Source organism: Aspergillus ibericus, assembly GCF_003184845.1.
Source record: "Aspergillus ibericus CBS 121593 unplaced genomic scaffold BO80scaffold_19, whole genome shotgun sequence".
In the NCBI taxonomy this organism is placed as follows: Eukaryota; Fungi; Ascomycota; class Eurotiomycetes; order Eurotiales; family Aspergillaceae; genus Aspergillus; species Aspergillus ibericus.
Window position 1 is genome coordinate 376,324 of NW_020292117.1, and position 19,409 is coordinate 395,732.

The 19,409-nt window shown below is 47.9% G+C and overlaps 5 protein-coding genes across 5 annotated transcripts; 2 read left to right on the forward strand and 3 right to left on the reverse strand.

Annotated features, from left to right (window-relative positions):
• Nucleotides 1-299: 299 nt before the first annotated feature.
• BO80DRAFT_502094 (uncharacterized protein) lies at nt 300-1,147 on the reverse strand (the record flags this gene model as incomplete). The annotated part of the gene is made up of 1 exon (XM_025724308.1): nt 300-1,147. One exon carries the CDS (start codon nt 1,145-1,147, stop codon nt 617-619), a length of 531 nt encoding a protein of 176 aa, XP_025575450.1. The 3' UTR covers nt 300-616.
• Nucleotides 1,148-1,902: 755 nt separating this feature from the next.
• BO80DRAFT_381854 (HpcH/HpaI aldolase family protein) lies at nt 1,903-3,008 on the reverse strand (the record flags this gene model as incomplete). Its single annotated transcript, XM_025716861.1, has 5 exons — nt 2,904-3,008; nt 2,725-2,845; nt 2,520-2,648; nt 2,124-2,466; nt 1,903-2,057 (listed from the first exon to the last, which is right to left on the reverse strand). Exons 1-5 carry the CDS (start codon nt 2,990-2,992, stop codon nt 1,903-1,905), a joined length of 837 nt encoding a protein of 278 aa, XP_025575451.1. The 5' UTR covers nt 2,993-3,008.
• A 6,049-nt stretch (nt 3,009-9,057) lies between these two features.
• Nucleotides 9,058-9,994, reverse strand: BO80DRAFT_70495 (uncharacterized protein). The gene is made up of 2 exons (XM_025724728.1): nt 9,140-9,994; nt 9,058-9,080 (listed from the first exon to the last, which is right to left on the reverse strand). The coding sequence occupies exon 1, from the start codon at nt 9,849-9,851 to the stop codon at nt 9,183-9,185; it is 669 nt and encodes a 222-aa protein (XP_025575452.1). The 5' UTR covers nt 9,852-9,994; the 3' UTR covers nt 9,058-9,080; nt 9,140-9,182.
• A 1,819-nt stretch (nt 9,995-11,813) lies between these two features.
• BO80DRAFT_70514 (uncharacterized protein) lies at nt 11,814-13,762 on the forward strand. The gene is made up of 5 exons (XM_025724729.1): nt 11,814-12,414; nt 12,461-12,508; nt 12,559-12,594; nt 12,651-13,013; nt 13,082-13,762. The coding sequence occupies exons 1-5, from the start codon at nt 12,283-12,285 to the stop codon at nt 13,601-13,603; spliced, it is 1,101 nt and encodes a 366-aa protein (XP_025575453.1). The 5' UTR covers nt 11,814-12,282; the 3' UTR covers nt 13,604-13,762.
• Nucleotides 13,496-15,244, forward strand: BO80DRAFT_70524 (uncharacterized protein). The gene is made up of 2 exons (XM_025724730.1): nt 13,496-13,897; nt 13,945-15,244. Exon 2 carries the CDS (start codon nt 13,969-13,971, stop codon nt 15,154-15,156), a length of 1,188 nt encoding a protein of 395 aa, XP_025575454.1. The 5' UTR covers nt 13,496-13,897; nt 13,945-13,968; the 3' UTR covers nt 15,157-15,244.
• Nucleotides 15,245-19,409: the final 4,165 nt, after the last annotated feature.

Sequence of the window (19,409 nt, forward strand, 5' to 3'; positions counted from 1 at the left end):
GGGTCCGAGACTGCCATCATGAGTGATAATCACCAAGATCTAGCGAGCTATGACTCCATGGGGGCAAACGGTCAGTTGGATGTTGGAATCAGGAGATCATGCTGATGACTACAGGTACCCCCGATGGCTCGGAATCGATCGATCCGTCTCTACTTAGACGCCGGTCGACCTTGACCGAATCATTGGACTCTCAGCTATTGTATTCTAATATGGCGCTTCCTACATACGATTTGGGTTACGAAGGTTTCCAGTCTATGCCCAGCGGGGCATCCGATACCCCACTCGTATCAGACTAGCTACTGAATGATAATCTCCCACCGCCAGTTGTCCGCCCTGAGGTTCAACACTATCCCAACGGCATTGAAAACGTTCCTAGTGGCATCGCTACGCTGAATCCGCCTCGCCAGCTACCGCGACGGAGAAGTCGGTACCTCACTCGAAATCGAGAGCCGACGGATCCAGTTGTCATCCCCAATGCCACCCTCAATCCCATGGAATGATGGCGCAATTCTCCCCCGGAAGAGGAGCCGGCTTTAATCCCGGACATCCTGGATGCTCTCAAGGTTGCGCCCCAGCAAGTCATTCACGGGTCACTCCGAAACAGCTCATTCCGTCACTATCGAGCTGCTTCGACCACCAGCGGTGAATCCAGTGCATCGTCCCGGGACTCGCAGCACTCCGCGCGCTCTGGCTCGTCGGCTTCCAATCCATTAGGCGTGAACGCGAGTCCGGCACGCGTCGTTCTTTTCGCCGCAAAGACCACCTCGTCCAACATCTGCGACTCGTCCATAACGTCGCGGCTCCGCCAGATATGGATAGCTGGAGAATCGGACAACCGGCTATTTCCTCCCGAGCCCACTGGAACTCGACTGACCACCACGAGGCGAATACCATCGAGGCGCCGGGCGTGCCACGGCCCTTGCAGACGATGGTACCAGGCGTGGCGCCAGAGCAGCTCAGCTCCTTCACGCAGGTGCTCACGCTGCACCTGAGTCGGTTTGCGCAGGAACAGATGAGGCAGGGGGTGATCCCGAGCGATGAGATGTTTCAGCAGGAGTCGCGCCGGTTGCTGTATGACTCGGAGGATACGTGGAATCAGACGGTGGCGGATAATCCGGAGTGGTTGTCTGCGTTCCGGGGGTTGCATTGCGGTGGTGCAGCGGATCAGCCAACGCAGCTGCATGACCGCGCTTGACCACAATCATTTGTTTTACTCCAGTATCCGTTCAGCATTGATTGAATCGGTTGTGGTGTAATATCCCGACGACGAGGACGGCAGCGTATGACAATCGCAGGGTATATAGATGCTTCTTGATACCACTCAATACTGCTACATCTGAAGCTTATATAAGACTCGCATCGAAATCATCAGCATCCCCTCATCCATCCCTCGTTGCCACTGTTGTAAGACGTCTGAAGGCGTGGCTGAAGGGTGGGATAGCGCGCAAAGTCTGGACGGACTTAGATAGGATAACCCTAATGCATAGCCCTGTTCATCCACCATGTCAGTCAGAACTACCAACTGGTCAGTACACCTAACCTCGAAGACTATTACCCAGACTCATCTCTAACCACTTACAATGACTTAAAGACTGGCAGCAGTGAGCACGGAGACTTATCCCGCCGACTCGGGGAATTTTCTCCCGTCGGAGACATTTAGTGTCCACTCGTGGCATGGTTCACTTGCCAGGAACTTACTTTCTCTGCTGAGTTTGAAGGAAGGAGATGCAAGATACAACTATGACACTGCATATACTGCAATAGTATGCCTTGCATGTCGTCTAGAATAACTGACCGTGAGTGGTGCTATGTATACCAACATGTCATTTACAAACACATCCATCGTGACAACCTAATATATCCTGATGCCACCATATCTTACCATCTACCCCTGGCAGCCATTTAATACCCCCCCGAACTCTTCGAGCCCGCTCCATCCCCAACTGCCACCCTCAACTCCCCCAACATTCCCCCCCGAATGACATTCACATCCGTGGTCACGGAGATCATATGAAAGCCCTGCTCCGCCCGCCTCCGCGCATCCACACCATCGGTACCTGAATCCCATTAGCACCCACCCCTACTCCAAAACAACAGACGAAAGAAAAGAAAGGAGAACCTACAAAAAATCGCCGCCGTCTTCCCAAACCTCCTCGCCGCATCCAGCACCCGCTGAATAGCCCTCTCATGCTCGTCACTCCCCCTTCGCACCCCCATCTGCTTGGCCAAATCAAACGGCCCAATAAACAACACATCCAGCCCCTCGACCGCCGCAATGGCCTCCACATTCTCCACTCCCGCCCGCGACTCAATCTGCACACACACCGTCACCCCATCATTAATCTGATCGTCGTAGTCCGGGCCCGGGTTCACGCCGGGGAGCGAGTGCGGGGCGAACATGGGGCCGTAGCCGCGGGTGCCTTGGGGGGGGTATTTGGTGTATTTTACGATGTTTGCTGCGTCTTCCTGTTTCATTCCTTAGTAAGGGATACTTTCAATTGGGGGAGGGGATAGGGTACCGCGGTATGACACATCGGCGTCATGATACCGTGCGCGCCGGCATCTAGGGCCCGCTTAATCATCCATTCTTCGGCGTAGGGGACGCGGATGATGGGGCTGGTGTCGGTGGAGCTGATGGCGTTGTTTAACTATATACCCTCCCATTAGCATGCATACATTCCCTATGAATGAAAGTATAGAATAGGGTGAGGGGGGGGGGCTCACATCATAGTAATGATAATCCGAAATCAACCCATGCTCGGCATCCACCAACACCCAGCTGAACTGTGTCGATGTACCGGAGGCACCGTGGAGGATGGTTTTGGCGACGGCGGAGCTGGGGAGTCTACAATGTGTTATATTCCTGTTGCACTTCAATTTGGGTTCGGATCGCAGGGACCTACGTCAGCCAGAAGCCGAATGCGGCTGAGGATGGCGACGAGGAAGCGGTGGCTGCCTGAAGGCTCGAACGGATGGGCGTGGTGATGGTCATTTTGCTTTTCCGACTGGTGGGGATATTGTGATGAGAAGGGGTGGCGGGGTACTTAACGGTGCTTGGGTTGGAGGGGTCGGAAAAGTACCCGAGACGCGGATAAAGTCCGAGTGGGGAGGGTCTCTCGGGTATCGGGGGAGAGGTTACCGAGGGTTATTGCGGGGAGGAGCTGGACGGAATACACTAAGATGAAAGAATATGATTCAAGTGGGTGTTTTTACAATGCGAGGGGTGCCGATCTGGTATTTATCGTTGTTCTTCATGTACAGAAACCCTAACAAGTTGGTGTTCTGTCAATCGCGTAATACATCAATTGACCTCTACTGAGTGGATATTATTGTACAGTATGAGAGGCTTTTATACTTTGTTCACTATGCAGAATCTTTTCTGTCGATAAATTAGAAGGTCTTCCTCACGTATACTATTCTCAGAGATATTCCTAATATTAATAATCGTTTCAATAAAGTAGTAGTACATATTAGAGAAATACAATAGTCTTCATCCTTGACAGGAATTAGGTCTACTCGCCCGCTGCGGACCCAACCATTCAGAATTATAGTTTGGGTGAATAGTCGATTTCAAGTAGAACGATCAGGATGGTAGTAAATACATGTTAGGGTCTGTGTGAAGCTATGTAAGAAGGCCAGTGAATCTAAATGAGCATTCCTGTCCAGTCGACCAATAGTGAAGCAGAAACTCAATATAATTCAACATTGTATCATCTCCGAGCATCATAAAAACCTTCTCTCTCCTCTCTCTAGCTTCTCTCTAATCATCCACAACTACTTTGATTATATCGACTTACAAGGACTGACCATCTCTGCTAAGCGGGTGCAGTGGTCTAGTCGCTGACTACCTAGATCACATCGATCCAACTAGGGCTACCAACAGCCAAAAAGCGCCACGCCTGTAACCCTTTCCCAGTTGCATGTCCATCAGATCCACTCCGGATGTCCATTTTAAAAATTACCATTTGTTCAGCCATACACCCTCAACAAGTTCCAGAGGAAATTCTCCATACCATCCGTGTATGCCTTCAATAAGATTAACATACAGCTCGAAGCCATATCTGAAGCCGAATGGGTCGAGTCCGAACCATCGTCACCTAACGGGTTGCCGATTTGATCGTACGATGTAGGGTTTCTACCAACGTGCGCTTTGGCGGTATTCAATGCAGCTTCTTGCCTGTTCATTGACACCCAGACTAGCTTTAAGAGTATCGTTTATTCTTCAGTCATCGAGAATAAATACATTTGTTATGCCGGGCCAATTTTCCAAAGCTTTGACACTATGCGCGAGGTATATACTCCAACAGGCACCGCCACGCCTTCTGGTTGGCCTTTACGCCATTAGAAGATTTGCATCACATGTATCCAGCCCACGGGAAAATGGAAAACTTTGGCTCTATTCGAAGGGAAGTGAAACCGTCTTCCTAGCCAACCACTCCAATCGGCTCCGGCGGGTGGTAATTCGCAAATTAATGGCAGAGGAGCTGTTAATATTATTTGATCGGCAGAATATATATCGCAAATCTTCATACTGACACAGTTGATGCTTTTAATGATTAAGAGGACCGGAATGAGATTATGTAATGATCGGAATGGCCACCCAGGAGATATCATCTCATTCATCATTCATGGTATAGTCAAGGCTAATAATTACGGATTTGGTCGCATCTGCGATCGCTGAATGCGTCCTGCATCCGTCAAACTACGAAGCACAGATTACCTTTGAGAGGAATTTTTCCTGATACCGATCCTTCTACGACCCAAATACAGAGAAAAGTGGTATCGGAATAATGCATTACATGGTAAACAAGCAGAAAAGGAAACTGTCGGTACTGACCGAACTGCCTTGATGCGGCAAGTGATTATTTTGTGTTGTTGGCCTGAAAGCTAGCCTCATTGCCACATCTTTCAGGCTTTGGCTTGCCTTCTTTAGTTTTAGAATGCATGGGGTTGTGACTGGGTGTGTAATGTTAACATTCGCTATGAATTTATCTGGCAAAGCCAATAATAGCTCACCCTGCTTATTCCCTGCCCCGTGCTGCCGCCAATACGGCCCTGCTCCCCCCCCTGCAAAGGTGGGAGGATGTCTCCAGATCTATCAATGGGAAGGATGAGGAAATATGGAGTCTCGATGTTTGTTATGACGTATGATTCTCACTGTTTTGGGCTGGACAGTTTGGGATCATGGACAACACCGCTATATGAAATATGGACAGGATGCAACCATGCTCGAACAGTATTCTCCTACAGATAATACATAGTCATAGGCCAAGACGATTGGATACCCCTCTAGGTTAAAGACACAGCCTGGCAGCAATAATCAAGCTCTCGCAAAGTGAAGGGATATCATAGACGCATCGATTTACGCCCTGGCCAACCATGTCGACCAAGAAATGGTGGCAGAGGTGAGGGAGACCATGACGTTGGCCATCCTCATTATACAGACTTGCAAGAGTAAGATACCAAGGCCACTCTGGAACTGGTGATTTAAAGAAGATGGAACCTGTCCGAAAGGCGCGCATCTGCCACTGTGGCCTTCTGGGGCCACACTGTCTTTGATTGCCAAGGCTCAGCCCTGCGCTGATTACCCAGCAGCAAGGTGACACCCCCGCACAGATCTTTGGAAAATTCGTGATTGCGTGCTTGTCTCTGTTGGCCACCAGGTTGAGGAGGACCATGTGTTCAGCCCCTGGAAGGTGGACCTGCCTCAAGTTCTGTTATTTCGACTCGCGAAAATACACTCCCGACAGATAATAGACTGAGGGTTGAGTTGTCTTACGCGTGAACCGGGATTAATACCATCAAATTGACCGCAAGGGACCTTGTTCACTCAACTAAATAAATCTAGGCCCAAAGCGGACACGGCACGAAGCGATTCACAACCCATGTCTATGCAGGTATGGCTTATTGAGCATTTGCGGTTATCAGGAGGAATGAACAGCTAAAGCACAAGTCACCCGTCTATAATACGCGATACAGGGACTTTTAAGGAGCAGGCAACTTGGATCTCACCATGCTAGTCGTGCATGAGTCGCAGGGATGGGCTGTAACACAATTTGGAGCATAGGGTATCATCAAATATAGGACGATCATCAAGCCGCACAATACATTTGATCAGGATAAAGAATCTACCCATCAGCTTCGATGAAGACAATAGCAGACTGTAGTCAAGTCGAACTGGCGGCTGATCATACATTGATTACGTTCTTGTCAAGGCACCTGTTTCTAAATTTTTGTATTAGTACATTAATGCCAGGAGCCCATAGAAACAAGCTGCGTATTCAAACCGCTTCAGTTTGTAAATCTCGTAACTTTGAACTGGAGCAAGTGATGCGTAGGTTAGCTTATATTGCAGTTGATATATATCCTCGCTGTCTCCTAAGAAGCCTGGTTGAATGTGTCATGACTATAGTAGTCTAGATACTGAGTAATGGGTGAAAGTTGTCGTCTAACAAACAGGTGACTATGGCTCGGTCGAGAATATAGAACCAAGATGTCCATACTAGTCATCTATTTCATTATTGTAGGATATTTCCTCCTGAATCGGTAGATTGCATCTTCCGTATCACTCCAAGCACTCTTAGGATCTATCCTAACCGCAGTACGTAATACTTAGGAAGATGCCCCCATTCGGAGCATGTCTACACCGCGTCGGATCTCCCATCATCTACATAGGAAACACCCCACAACAACCCATAATCTAGACCACGCCCACGCCTATATAAATGCCTTACTCCCCCAGCTACTTGCAACTACCAAGGTCATCAAGCTCAAGGATCGGACTCCACACTATACAATATACAATATACAAACCCAACAACCATCTACCTCATGATAATAGAAACCCACGACGACGGGGTACAATGCAAATTCTATACCCAGACCTTACAACATCCACAGTAACGAGAAAATCAACAAAGCCATGCCACCTAACCCCTTCGAATATTCTCCTCCGTCACTACATCTCCAAGACTGGGCTAGGTTGCTTCCTCTGGTCATTCGAGCTTATGCAACGAGCAAACATAGGAAATATATATTACATGTCCTCGGAGACATGTCCTTCACCACGGATTATCCCCAGCAATTGGGTTCAATATGGAGTGAGGAAAGGAAACTGTATTGCACTAACGTGTGCCATGGGTGTAAGAGACGCTCAGCACGGGAAACCATCCTCGAAATGGAATTGGTGGCGTTAGCGAGCGCATTCTTGGGTGTCGGGAGTTCAAGGAATATATGGTGGTATATTGGGAACGCAGTTCACGGATCTTGGGAGAAGCTGGAAGAGGCCAAGCCAGGAAACTACCCTCAGAGAGAGATTGATGGGCTGGCGATGGCAGGGATTGTATGCTAGGATTATGGATGTATGGGATACATCAACGTGTTTCACGCGTCTTCAAAGAGCTTGAAGCGGTCAAGTGGGTAACTGCCCTCAAAGTGAGATTGATGGTGTTGGCTCGCATTACTCGAATACCAGCAGTTCAGCCAACGCATGTTGGCGCATCGACACCCTGAAAATGAACTCTGCACTGTGCGTGATGTGGCACGACGCACGTGGCGCTCGGATCCTATCCACGATCCTGGCTGGATGTTGGCTAGCTAGGATGTTCCTGCTCCCACTGGCACAATTCATTCTATCTAAAGTGGCAGATATCCCCGAGTGAAAAGTTCAGCACTACGGAGTATAGCATGCCGACCTAGACACCACGTTATCTCGTCCCATTCACATAACCTTCAGTCACAAACCCTACGATGCGCTGCTCCAGCTGTGCTCTGTTATCAACGAGCCCAGTCTTGACCATGGGTCTCATGACATATGCATGAATTCTAATCTGGCCCCGCCTTCAGTACTAAACAGCCGGCATCGGATCCTACAACGCTGAAGAAGAGACAAACCAACGTAGCGAACACTGGCCTCACACTGGAAACCGAAGGGGGAGGAACCATTTCCCTCACAGTACGAGACCCAACTGGGAACAAGGTCACAGCAAATTGCCTGGCTTTTGTCCAAAATGGACAGACCCTTACGAAAAGCTCATTCGAATCCATTGTCTCGCGGCGATGGGATCAGTGTTGTCGTTTCGCTCCCATTGAATGTCTTGCTGGTATAGAGCGGAGGTTGAATGTTTCCAGGCTAGGTTGATGGTGGGAACCCTGTACTAAGACAAATGAGCTCGCTGGCGGATGTATGCATCGTACGATTCACGGCTTGGAATGGCTAGGGAAACAAATGGGTTTGTTGACGATAAAGCCGAGTCAGGTCTGTGTCTCGTACGATTCACGGCTCTGGATGGGTATGAATGGGCTGGGTGTGTGGGTGGTATAGAAAGGTGGTGAATGGGGAGGGCTAGACCTAGTCAGCCAGCTGCAGCATGTTCTGGTCTGTCTGGGTCTGTGGCTATGCTGGAGGAAGCGATTAGGGTTGAAGGAACTCTCTATGGAGTATAGGAGATCGTTAAAAACAGTGAGTCCCGGGGGGCTCTCCAGGATGAAGACTCAGAATATATAAGGAGTGGATTCAATTCGCACTGGATGCTTTCCTTAGTGAATTGGTAGCATGGAATCTGCATGAAGATGAATAGCCAGTTTCATCGAGAATATGGGACTGTATTATTGTATTATTTATGAAGGGATTAATGAACATAATGAAATGACACCTCAATATGTACATGCTGTACCCAAAAGCTTAGAATGTAGCCACATGACAGATTTATGTCAATGTGATAGACTTTGTCAATAGTGTACATCCACTGCCAAATTATTACATAGGAACAACTTTGCTCAACGGTATATCCTCACTGCAAAATCTGACTTGCTTCTCACGGTCCACTCATGATAGTGGAAATCACTCTTCGATATTGTCTTCGTCTTCATTCCGTCCTTCTTACTCGGTTGTTCGTTTCAGCTCATCTGCTGTCCGCTCCTGGATACCTGTTTTCTTTTCGTTCTGGTCCGGATCAGGGCTTGGACTGTCCGCAGCTCCAAGTCCCGTGATTCGAGCTGTAAAATGATGTTGCCTAAAAGGGTACCGGGTGTTGATTCAGTGGGTTCTGACATGCCGGGGGCCGTATAGTATATGCTCTCTGTTTCGGTAGCATTAGGCGCTTGATCTGTGGAAGGTGTGTCGGTGCTGCTAGTATACCTTGAAAGGCATGTTTCCCAATTGAAACCCATCGAGCAAGGTATCACCAAGGCCCGACCGTAGAATTGTTCGCAAAGTTGGTCAAAATTATGCGATAATTGGTGTTTTCCTCTGTGCTGATCCCGTCTGAGGCTCTCTCGGAACCGATCGGTGACTCCGTACAGTGAGTATAACATACAAGGCAGGTTCTTCCCCAACTGAATGCACTAGTGCAGGCGATCAAGGCCCGACTATTGAACGCTTCTTCGCAAAGTTGGTCCATATAGTGAGGAGCTTGGTGCGAGTCCCATGACTGACACGTGCGCAACAATGCAGGGCATGTACCTACGCAGGTAGTGCTAGTGCATCCCGTGACTATCGATCGATCGTTAAATGCCTCTTCACAGATACGGAGTAATTCATCATGCTCCTGTCGTTCGTATGTCTCCAGTTTATCGTTCATCTGCAGAAGATCGTCCTCGCCAAGAAGCATCTCGCTGGGTGAGATGACCTCACTCGACGGGCTTGGGGGGTGAGCCTCTCTGCAGAGTTGCTCGAAAATTCTAAATACCCTCAGTCGCTCGTCTATCCAGTCAAGGTCATCTTTGCCAAGCGCCATGTTAGTAGGGTGACCAATAATTCCCTTCGAGGCGCACGTGGAACGACTGGGGTCTGACAATGTAGGGCCATGGATGATAGGGTCGTCCCATCTAACTCGACGTTTGTTTGCCATGACAGAAGTAGAGAGTGCTAGTTGTTCGCTCTAAGCTTTTGACCAGTGTATATCATCCGATTGACGGTCGTCTGAATACCATGCGCTAGTTAGGCTGAATTCAGGTGCTCGTATCTTTCATCGGTCGGTCGCGAAATGCATCTGAGCGAGCTCTAAAAGCAGGACTCATGTATGTCTTGGAACAGTTGAGTGTTGGCGTTTCCAAGTCAGAAGTGCGCATTCAATGTCAGGGTTTGCGAATCTCTTAGATACGCGTAAAGATATTGAAAGGTCGACGAGTCCCTTCCTAGGGCCTGGTGGGAATCATCGCAGATATAGGCCACATACTATTAGGTTGTCGGCTAGACCCCTGCATACCATGCATTGCACCTGCATACTGCATCCATACCATAAACTCGACCGCTGCATAAGTTGAGCTTCCCAGGAGACCCTTCTGTCTCAAAAAGGCTGACCACATGGCTGTCGTAATCTCCGCTAAGTGCATCCCCCGTTCTTTATTGAAATCGAAACAAATCTCATCATTCAGGTCGCAAGTTTGGAGATGCGTGAGGCACCCGTGTGACAATCAGCAACCGAGGCTTGTGAGGTGAATCTGTGCTCGTAATCCAAACAAATCACATTTAGTGTGTCGAATGGTATTCTTACTGATGTCTCACATGTTACCATCCTTGTCATAGAGAAATCAGGTTCTGCGTCTGTTACCGAATGTAGGGAGATTCAGGAGGCTCCCTGGCACTAGGTGAAATGTTCAAAGAACTCGGGCATTCCTTGCCGCTGAGGCTCGGGAAGGCACAGTAGATATAGGCAGCAGTCAGGCAGCAGTATCCATGCATTCCACAGATACATCATACCAGACCCGTGCACCTTGAGAAACACGTGAACTGTCAGAGCGGATACATCATATAAGGGTGATGTGTACTCTGTACTGTCGAGATGATCGGAGGAATAAGCCCGGAGTCGGGAATAAGCAAGAAACAAGGGATCAGGTGACACTGCCTGATTCCTGAATCGCATATCGATTCTTCTGCTGGCCACTTTTCAACTTCAGCTCAATAAGGTCTCTTTGCTTTGAATGTACGCTAGGCTTGTGATTTATTCTATCTTCGACTTATCTAGATTGCATGTCTTCGAAGGTGTTCCAGTAGTTTGAAGTAATGTCAACCGACTCCCTGTTGAGGAGTCTCCTTTGGCGCATTGGAGAGTACTCAAGGACACAATCAGGTATGTAATATATTTGACATCTATTTGATCTCGAGAAAGAAGGTGAAAGCTAAGCATTTCAAGCAAACTTGACAATACATGGAGGTGAAAGATAGACACCAGGCCCCGCAAATACCAAGTTGATGCCTAAGGCACTAGTCCGGCTGCGCCCCCAAATCCGGTTGACCGTGGTATAATTAGATGACAGCTACTTGACTGTATCTCTAGCTATGGGTCACCCAGTGTGTATTTAGCGCTGCGTGTTCGGATCTTGGACGCTCAAGGCCGCAAAATCAATACACCAGAAACAATCGTCAAGCCTCAACTTGTATTCATCTTATCTTGAAAATCAAGGAATTCAAGTATTATTTGTTTCGGTCGCCATTTGTTTATGATGAGCAATAGACTTCTGGGTACGGGGTAGATAAGGGAAATATTGGTAGATTTTGCCAGTCGGTGCGACGCAAATTTTCCAGAGCTCTAGCCTAAAAGAACACCAACAATGGTTCCGATTGAGATTAGCGGAATCCGACTCATGTTATCAGGCTACTGCACGCACAAACTCTATTCACAGCGCTTATGCAGTCTAGTCTTTGTGTCATTTTACTAGAACAGGGATTAGAACCCATCCAGTGACAGTCCGATACGAGGCTGACGACGCTTTGCTGCATCTCACTGCGCCACAATGCAACTTGAGCAGGTTTTATTGTGGAAAACAGGCACGGTGTTGGGAAAGCTAGATACAAAATCAGCTGGATCCTACCTGATTCAGTCCTGGTTGTGGTGATTAGTATCACGGGAACTTCGCGATAAGAAACAAGGCTGGCTGTTTGTTTTGTATTTTGTTTGCTGGTACAGAGTACCCGCCATGTGAAAGGGGGGTAAACAACATTCAATACGAATCACCCTGGTTATCACATTAAATTATCACAGCACAGTACTTTTGTACTATCTTTACTCCGGGCTGTGTTACTCCACCCCTGATCGACTTACACTAGTCACAAATACGGACGCTTGGACCCGCCATTGTGTTGATTCAGCCTTGTTGCAATTTAACAACTCCACCGCCAGCCTTTCTCGATTCAGCACTCAAACATCTCGAACCCCTGAACTACACCCAGCCTTTTCCCTGGAACTGAAACTGGCATTGCCTCAATCTTCCTTTCTGTCGTATCCACCTATAAGTACTGTCGCCTGCATACCACTCCACCAATTTGTTTCTACCGCCTTCATGCCGCTCGCTCGTCCACGCAGACACAGACGAGGTCTCAAGACCGGCGGCCGGTGGACTGAAGACGAAAGACAACATCTATGGCGGCTGCGGTCTGAGCACTTGTCGCTTTCTTGGGCCAAATTTCGCCAGGTATTTGCTTTTCCCATTGTTGGTTAAATTATACTAACTTCAGTAGCAATTCTTTGCACATCGCAGCCTGAACGCGCTTCAGAAGGCTTATTCTGTATGGTTTAGTTTTGCGTTAGTCGGGGAAATTAGCTAACAGTTGTAAAGATCATGAGTGTGGAAAGGAAACGGTCGGACATTGTGGTATGTGCCAATGGCTTTATCTGCGTTGATGGTTTTATACTGATGTTAGATTTTAGAATGCCCAAACTCCCAAGATCCAGGGTAGAGTGGTGAAGCGTCCATTGCCTGATCAACGGGAGCAAAAGCCTCGTCTGGCGAAGCAAGCTAAGATCACCAAGGATATTCCTTTTGAGGGAGGTCTCGTTGAAGAGACGGATGACAGTGGATCGACGAATGATGAAGCATCGGGTTCTGGTTCTGACTCCGACTCCGATAGTGGTTCGAAATCGGAGGAAGAGACAGTTCAGGGACCTAAAGCCAATTCTCAGAACAGCACTAAAGAGTCGGATACGTCGCCTGGGAAAGAGGTGGCAGGTAGTGAGACGCGCCCGGAGGAAGTAACTATCATCCAGGACACAAGCAAGCATGACTCCTCTTCGGTAAGTAGATTGTTACGCCTCGCGAAGTATGATTCGTAGCAATTACCAGAACTTACTGACCCATCTAGACGGACACATCCACTCCAAAACTTCCTACAGGACCCATTGACAAAGAAAAACCTTCTAGCAAATCAACGCCAGAGGAGAAAACCAACGTGGTCGCCAGCCACAACAATCCCACCAAAGACTCCAACCAAGACCCCCTTTCTCTCCCACCATACATGCAAATGATGGAGTCCACCCTTCTGCAATACAAAATGACGATGTGGAAGAACCGCGATCAGGAACGAATAACCGGTGCCCTTCAAGAAGAAGTCAACACCCTGAAAAAGCTCAACACCGGCAAAGAAGACAAGATAGCCCGCTTGCAAGACGAAGTTCGAAAGCACCTTCAAACTATCCGCAGTTTGGTACAGGCTGAAAACAGATATAAAGATGAGATTGATCGGCAAAAGTCTGCAAACCAGCTGCTGTCAAGTCAGAATGCGGTTCTAGAACAGAAGTTGGTGATTGCGCGGAGTGATCGCAAGTGTGAGACGTGTGAGCGGGTTAGTGAGTTAATTTCGCCGTCTCTGTCCAGGGCTGGTTAGGTGATAGCAGGTTGTTTGTTCGATGATTCACGTTGATGCTTGTTATATCCATTATTTGTTCTTTCTTTCTTTTCAATGCCTGTTGCACATGTCAATTGACGTAATAAAACCCTGATCACCAATATTGGCGCATGTCTCAGAATCTGGCCAATGCACGTTGGCAAAGGCTTGATATCGCCGGTCTGAGCGATAGTGACCCCGCCGGAGCAATTTGCAAACCGCCTGATGTAACCACCAAGAACGCCTAGATTCACTAGTCATATTTAATTAATCCCTCCCACCCCATGAACTAGGGTTCGTTCTCTTTCCTCTTTTCTTCCTCCTCCGCTAATAAAGGATAGCCCCGTTTTTATCTCTCTACTGTCATGGTGTCCCTGACTCTGGAAGGTCTGCCGGTCGAGTTGATCGAGGCCATCGTGGGCTTGCTAGACTTTCAAGACATCTGCGCTCTCCGTCTGGCCGGACGCACGGTCTCATTCAAATCATCCAATGCTACTTTTCGGACCTATTTCTCTTCCAAGAAATTGCAGATCACCGAAACCTCGCTGAAAAGGTTTGTTCACGTCACCCAACCAGGGCAGCTCGGCCTCTGGCTCCAACGGCTTACTATGTACGACATTCTGGACCCAGATACTGAAGATGCAAAAGCCGAGGACTCGGATACTACAATCAAGGCAGCCCAATTGCTAACGCAAGCAATGGAAAACATACGGGATCGATCGCCCCACGGTGGCCGGTTATCTATCTCTCTCCAGATCCACGGGCGCAATTTTAAGAGGAAGCCCTCAGCCAAGGTGTTCCAGATGGTCACGTCGGCACTTGGGAGCAGTAAATTACCCGTTCATTCGTTCGATGTGTTCGCAGATGCCTATCAGCACACATGGGGCAGCTGGTGTAGCTTAGGCTTTAGTGAGCTCACGACAGCTTTGTCCCGCGGCACAGCGGACCTATCGACCTCATTTCAGCTGTGCAAGAAATTATGCCTGAGCCTGGGGCACTGTATACATGCAGTGAATTTCGATAATCCTGACTGGGACCTTCAGCTACCGTTGACCCATGACATGGCCCAACAAAATACTAAATCGCTCTGTTGTTTTTTGAACCTTTGTCCTGCACTCGAGGAACTACATCTTGTGTGGGAGTATGATGATTTCCTAGAGACAGCCGCGACTATGGAGGAATTGAAGTTCTTCAATAAGATGGCGGTATTCTGCGAATTTTCGAATTTGAAAAAGTGTACATTGAAGGATCTTAGGATGTCCGAGACCGCGCTCCTGACGTTTTTTCGCAAAGTTCCTGGGTTGGTGCATTTGTCCATAGATGGACTTGACCTCTATGAAGGAGAGGGTTTTGACGGCCTGTTCAATCTTTTGTCTACTACTATGCCTTATTTGGATTTTCTGCGTCTTCGGGGTCTTGGTAGCTTATCCGGAACCGTTCACTTCCCCGATGAACCCCTGGAGAATCTTTGGATAGAAAGAAGCCGCCCTCCACCTGGTGTCATACGACGAGGGGCCGATGCCAGGAGGCTAGTCACTGGCAGGACTTCGTAGGAGAGCATAGTTCCTATTTTACAATCGAAGACACAGAGTGAGATATATTAAAGAGACGAGTGAGCAATGATATAACTCACAAATATTGAAAAAAAATTCAACTTTAGTATAACTAGAGAGGGTAAAATATTATAAAAGAAACCATCAATTAGGCGCCAGAGCAAGTAGGGCTAGGCTTCTGAAGGCAGCACATGCTATTCCCCATTCTGCATGAGCTCGTAGTTTTAGCTAAATTAGCCCATGTAACCTCAAATTCGAAGACCAGTCCTGCATAAGCCCCTTTTTCCCACGATAAGGTCAAGAACTTTTGAGAGGTCGTCAGTCTCCCCGGACATCATTGCTCGTTGTTGGTTGTTTGCAGTGTTGAACCATTCTTATTTAGCCCCCTTCCCCTCCCCCCTCTCCTTCCTTTCCCCTCCACTGTTCCAATTACAGCACTGGTCAGTCCGGGGACAGTCAAACGTCATGCTACATTATTCAAAGGCGAGGCTTTTCATCTCACTGGTGCTTTTGTGGGCACTCAGTAGCGCTAGGGTACTCTCACCTGACTCTCCGGTGGAGAATTTCGGGGCAGTGCCATTTGGATTAAAGGCCAACAAGAGCCACCATCTATATCCCAGAGTGTAAGTTATATCCCCAGGTCACATCTACGATCTAACATTCTATAGTGATCCTCAATGTGGTGGAATACGCATTGCGAACACACTTTAATCTAGACGTAAAGAACTCTCCAGCAATTATATCGAAAACGATCGGATTGTGTTTCCAAATGGAGGGAAATACCAAGTGAAAATCCATGCGACCCAATGAGTCAAAGCCATCCCCAAATGTTGCACTGACGATGAAGACTCCCTCAGACTCCTCGACCTTCTGCAACTGATAGCATGAGATTCGTCCTCATAAGCAGATATCCGTCTTCGTCAATGACATAGTAAACTAGCGGCTTCGTCTCGACAGAATATCATCAAAAGTGGTAGTCGAGGTACTTGACTTGTCGTCGCTTCCAAAGAGCATCTGAATTCGTTGTTCGCGAGTCCTCGTACTGAGGGCTTGATCGACATCGTAGTCCGTTGCGCGTCGTGTCTGGTTTTTGAAATAATATAGCACGCCGTTTTGGTTTTGGCATCCGTACGCCCCATGCTCTCCTGATTGAAGTGCTTGAGAAGCAGCGAGGATGTCGTTGGCGGATGTCAGCCATACGGACTCGGTGACCCACCACTGGCCATGGGCATCTCTAAAGCAGTGTGGCATCGTGGTAGTCGGGCCTTAGCTTTGCCTTAGCTTTGATCCCTTGAAGAATAGTTGAATTTGAAGTGTGTTTTGATATTGGAAGAGGATGGAGCACTTATCTGGAGAACAATCTGGTGGGACTCAGGGCCTATTTAAGCTCGTCGCCTGCTGGCAATATTTCGAGTTGATAGATTTGTCCAACGCAGCACGCTTAGCTTTGGCTAAGACTGTAGCAAGAACACAATGCGAATGATCAACTGCCAAGGGTCTGTCAGCAGAGGTGCACATTGATTGACATGAAAAACCGACCTGCCTCTTTCAGCCTCTTTTCTTCTTCTCCTACCCTGCACTCCTGTATTCTACACTCATCACCACTCGCTTTCTTTTACTCTACCCACCGACAATTGCGCCTTGGCATGTAGCCTAACGCACTGGCCCTTTCATTTTACCGCAGATGCCGCTCGACTGACACCCAGCTTACACTGCCTGTTTGTCCATGATATGATATAGACCGCGGCTAAATCGTTTAATTCGTGTCCATCAACCCAACCCCCTCCGTATGGTTATGGCTGTGCCCCATGCCGCGGAGATATCTAGATGGATTTTGTTTGTGGTTCCTCATGACCTAGTCGATGAATATATCAAAGTACATCCCGGTAATACGGACCAATAGCGTAATTACCGCACACGCGCCCAGCCTCGGTCGATCCTGCCTGCATCGTTCAGCCACTGCGGGGTCTGCGAACTGCGAAAGCCATGCGATAATTCTACAGTCACGTATCAAATGGCGAATGGGCTGATAGCAGGCTGATGACTATTGTGAGCATAAACCGCGCAGGTTGTCTGTGGGACTGGCGGGAACTATTGCCGATGAACTACTGCTCGTGATCTCACATCCTTGGATGCAATACGCTGGATTGCAGGGGCCTTCACTTCACTCAGCCTTGGGGCATAAACTGGTGGTGAAGACCAACAAACGCCTTAACTGGCAGCTTCAGAGTATGTCAGAGATACCCGGGTGCGGTAATGCAAAGTTCTGTAGAAATCTACTCAGTTGAGAAATATAAACGTGTAACTAGTATTGCAGATAACACTATTGGTACACAAGGAATTTAGATAAACTTCAATAGTATAATCATGATAAACAGTGGGGAATTCTTGCAGCCTCATTAGCAGAGCGATGGTTCTCACCAAGGCACGGGACTGGAATGCGGCGAAAGTAGGGTTTTCAGTTTCACTTTGAATGGCAACTAGAATTATAGATAAAAGTTTAACTACTTGCCATAATATAAGCGTCTAATCAGATTATTCACGCATATCATTTGACCCCACATTGCGATGATCACACGTCTTATGACTGACCCGCCAGGGTTGGGCCAACAAGTAGTCCGTAATATTTTAGTCTTTCTAGCCTCACCTAGGCCGGAAATAGCAAGTGTTGTGACCAGTCTTGTCAGCGGCTTGTAGAATTAATAGTTGTATTTAATTGTTTATATCTTGGGTTAAAAGGCACAATGTTAGTATTAAGCAGGGATAATGGGTGAGTGGTGTTCACTCTATACGCTGACTGCGGCGACGTGGTGGTGTTCAATTGGACGTCAATTTGTCAGTCTTGTATCGGCGTGGAAGGGCACAAGGCTATCAGATTCACAAACCTCGTCTACATACGCTATAAAGGGCTTCGAGGAAAGTGCTCAACTTAGCATAGACTACCCTTATTATCACTCCGAAGCAAGTGTTCTCCCATCCCATGATTCTTTGAATAACATCGAGATACCTCATCCAGCACAAAAACCACAGCTTCTGTTCACCAACTCCATTCACCGCGCTCCCTATAATCAACATGTGCAGATCTGGCACTTGCAATGGCAATGTGAAAATGCACATTACTGCCTGGGCCAACTGTAACGAAAGGATATACAACGTCACCGGATCGCGAAATCACGCCGGTATTCGAACCTACACCACTTGTGGAACACCTTTTGTGAAATCGTGGTGGGAGGAGTGCGACAAATGCATCCTGATTACCCCGACAACAACAGTAAAATACACTGTCTGTCCCAGACATCGAAATAGGATCGAGTAGGTGAGTTTTCAATCAAGGTGTCGAGAGGCAATTACCTATAGATGCTAATAGCAATTAGCTAGGTGCAAGGTCATGAAGTGTGCTCGATCTCTTTGTTGCTGTGGTTGGTGCCTCAGATATGAGCAAATGAAACCTCACGAAAATCTTCCTTTGACGCCGCAGTGACGGTGTCGTCGCCATTTTGAAGGAGGTCTTACAGTCTGGTACAGGGGTCCTTGAAAGAGTAGGGTAAGGAAAAGGGACCGTTTGGGCCGAAGTTGCTTGTTTGAAGTCTATATAAATAGTTCTACGCTGCCTAGTATTTCGTCCTTGAGTGCTTTGAACTCTGAATATATGGCCGTAACCAATCACACGAGTGAACGTTATCCACACTCCTGCAATGCTGAATCGTACTAGCATTGAATACATCTCAAGGTAGGAACCAAGCAGTTCTTGTTTCAAGAATATCCTCAGTTCCCGTGTGTTCATAGCAAAGATCCTCTGGAGCGTGATTTAGTGCACAGTATAGATGGTCTGTTTCAGTCATAGAGATGAGTAAAGTGAGCGAGTGAGAGCTGCTCAGTTATTATTTTCCAATCATTCTTTTAAAGTTCTAGAGCTATTACTGACTGAGTAAGTCAGAGCAGTCCAAAGAGTGTCTGGAGTACTATGTACATGCCCTGAACAAATCTGTGACTATTATAGAGACGAATTGATTCCCTTCGCGTCTCTATAGAGGTACTGGCAGCTCACTCCGGTAAGCAAATGAGCTCACTGATACACTAAGAACAAATTCGAGTACTAGCTTTCCTATCCATCCAACATCCTAGCAAGCTCCATCCCCCATCCACTAATTTGTACTCCTGTGTCAGCCAAACGAGTCTATCAGATAGACTCCAGCTCGCCAACTTACCATCGAAGGTAACATCATGGAGAAATGGTTGCCGTCAGCCCGGAC

Coding starts and splice junctions, on each gene's coding strand:
- BO80DRAFT_70514 (XM_025724729.1), top strand. CDS start 12,283: ATGCCGCTCGCTCGTCCACGCAGACACAGACGAGGTCTCAAGACCGGC. Junction 12,415..12,460: donor CTTGGGCCAAATTTCGCCAG/GTATTTGCTTTT, acceptor TAACTTCAGTAG/CAATTCTTTGCACATCGCAG. Junction 12,509..12,558: donor CGCTTCAGAAGGCTTATTCT/GTATGGTTTAGT, acceptor ACAGTTGTAAAG/ATCATGAGTGTGGAAAGGAA.
- BO80DRAFT_70524 (XM_025724730.1), top strand. CDS start 13,969: ATGGTGTCCCTGACTCTGGAAGGTCTGCCGGTCGAGTTGATCGAGGCC.
- BO80DRAFT_70495 (XM_025724728.1), bottom strand. CDS start 9,851: ATGGCAAACAAACGTCGAGTTAGATGGGACGACCCTATCATCCATGGC.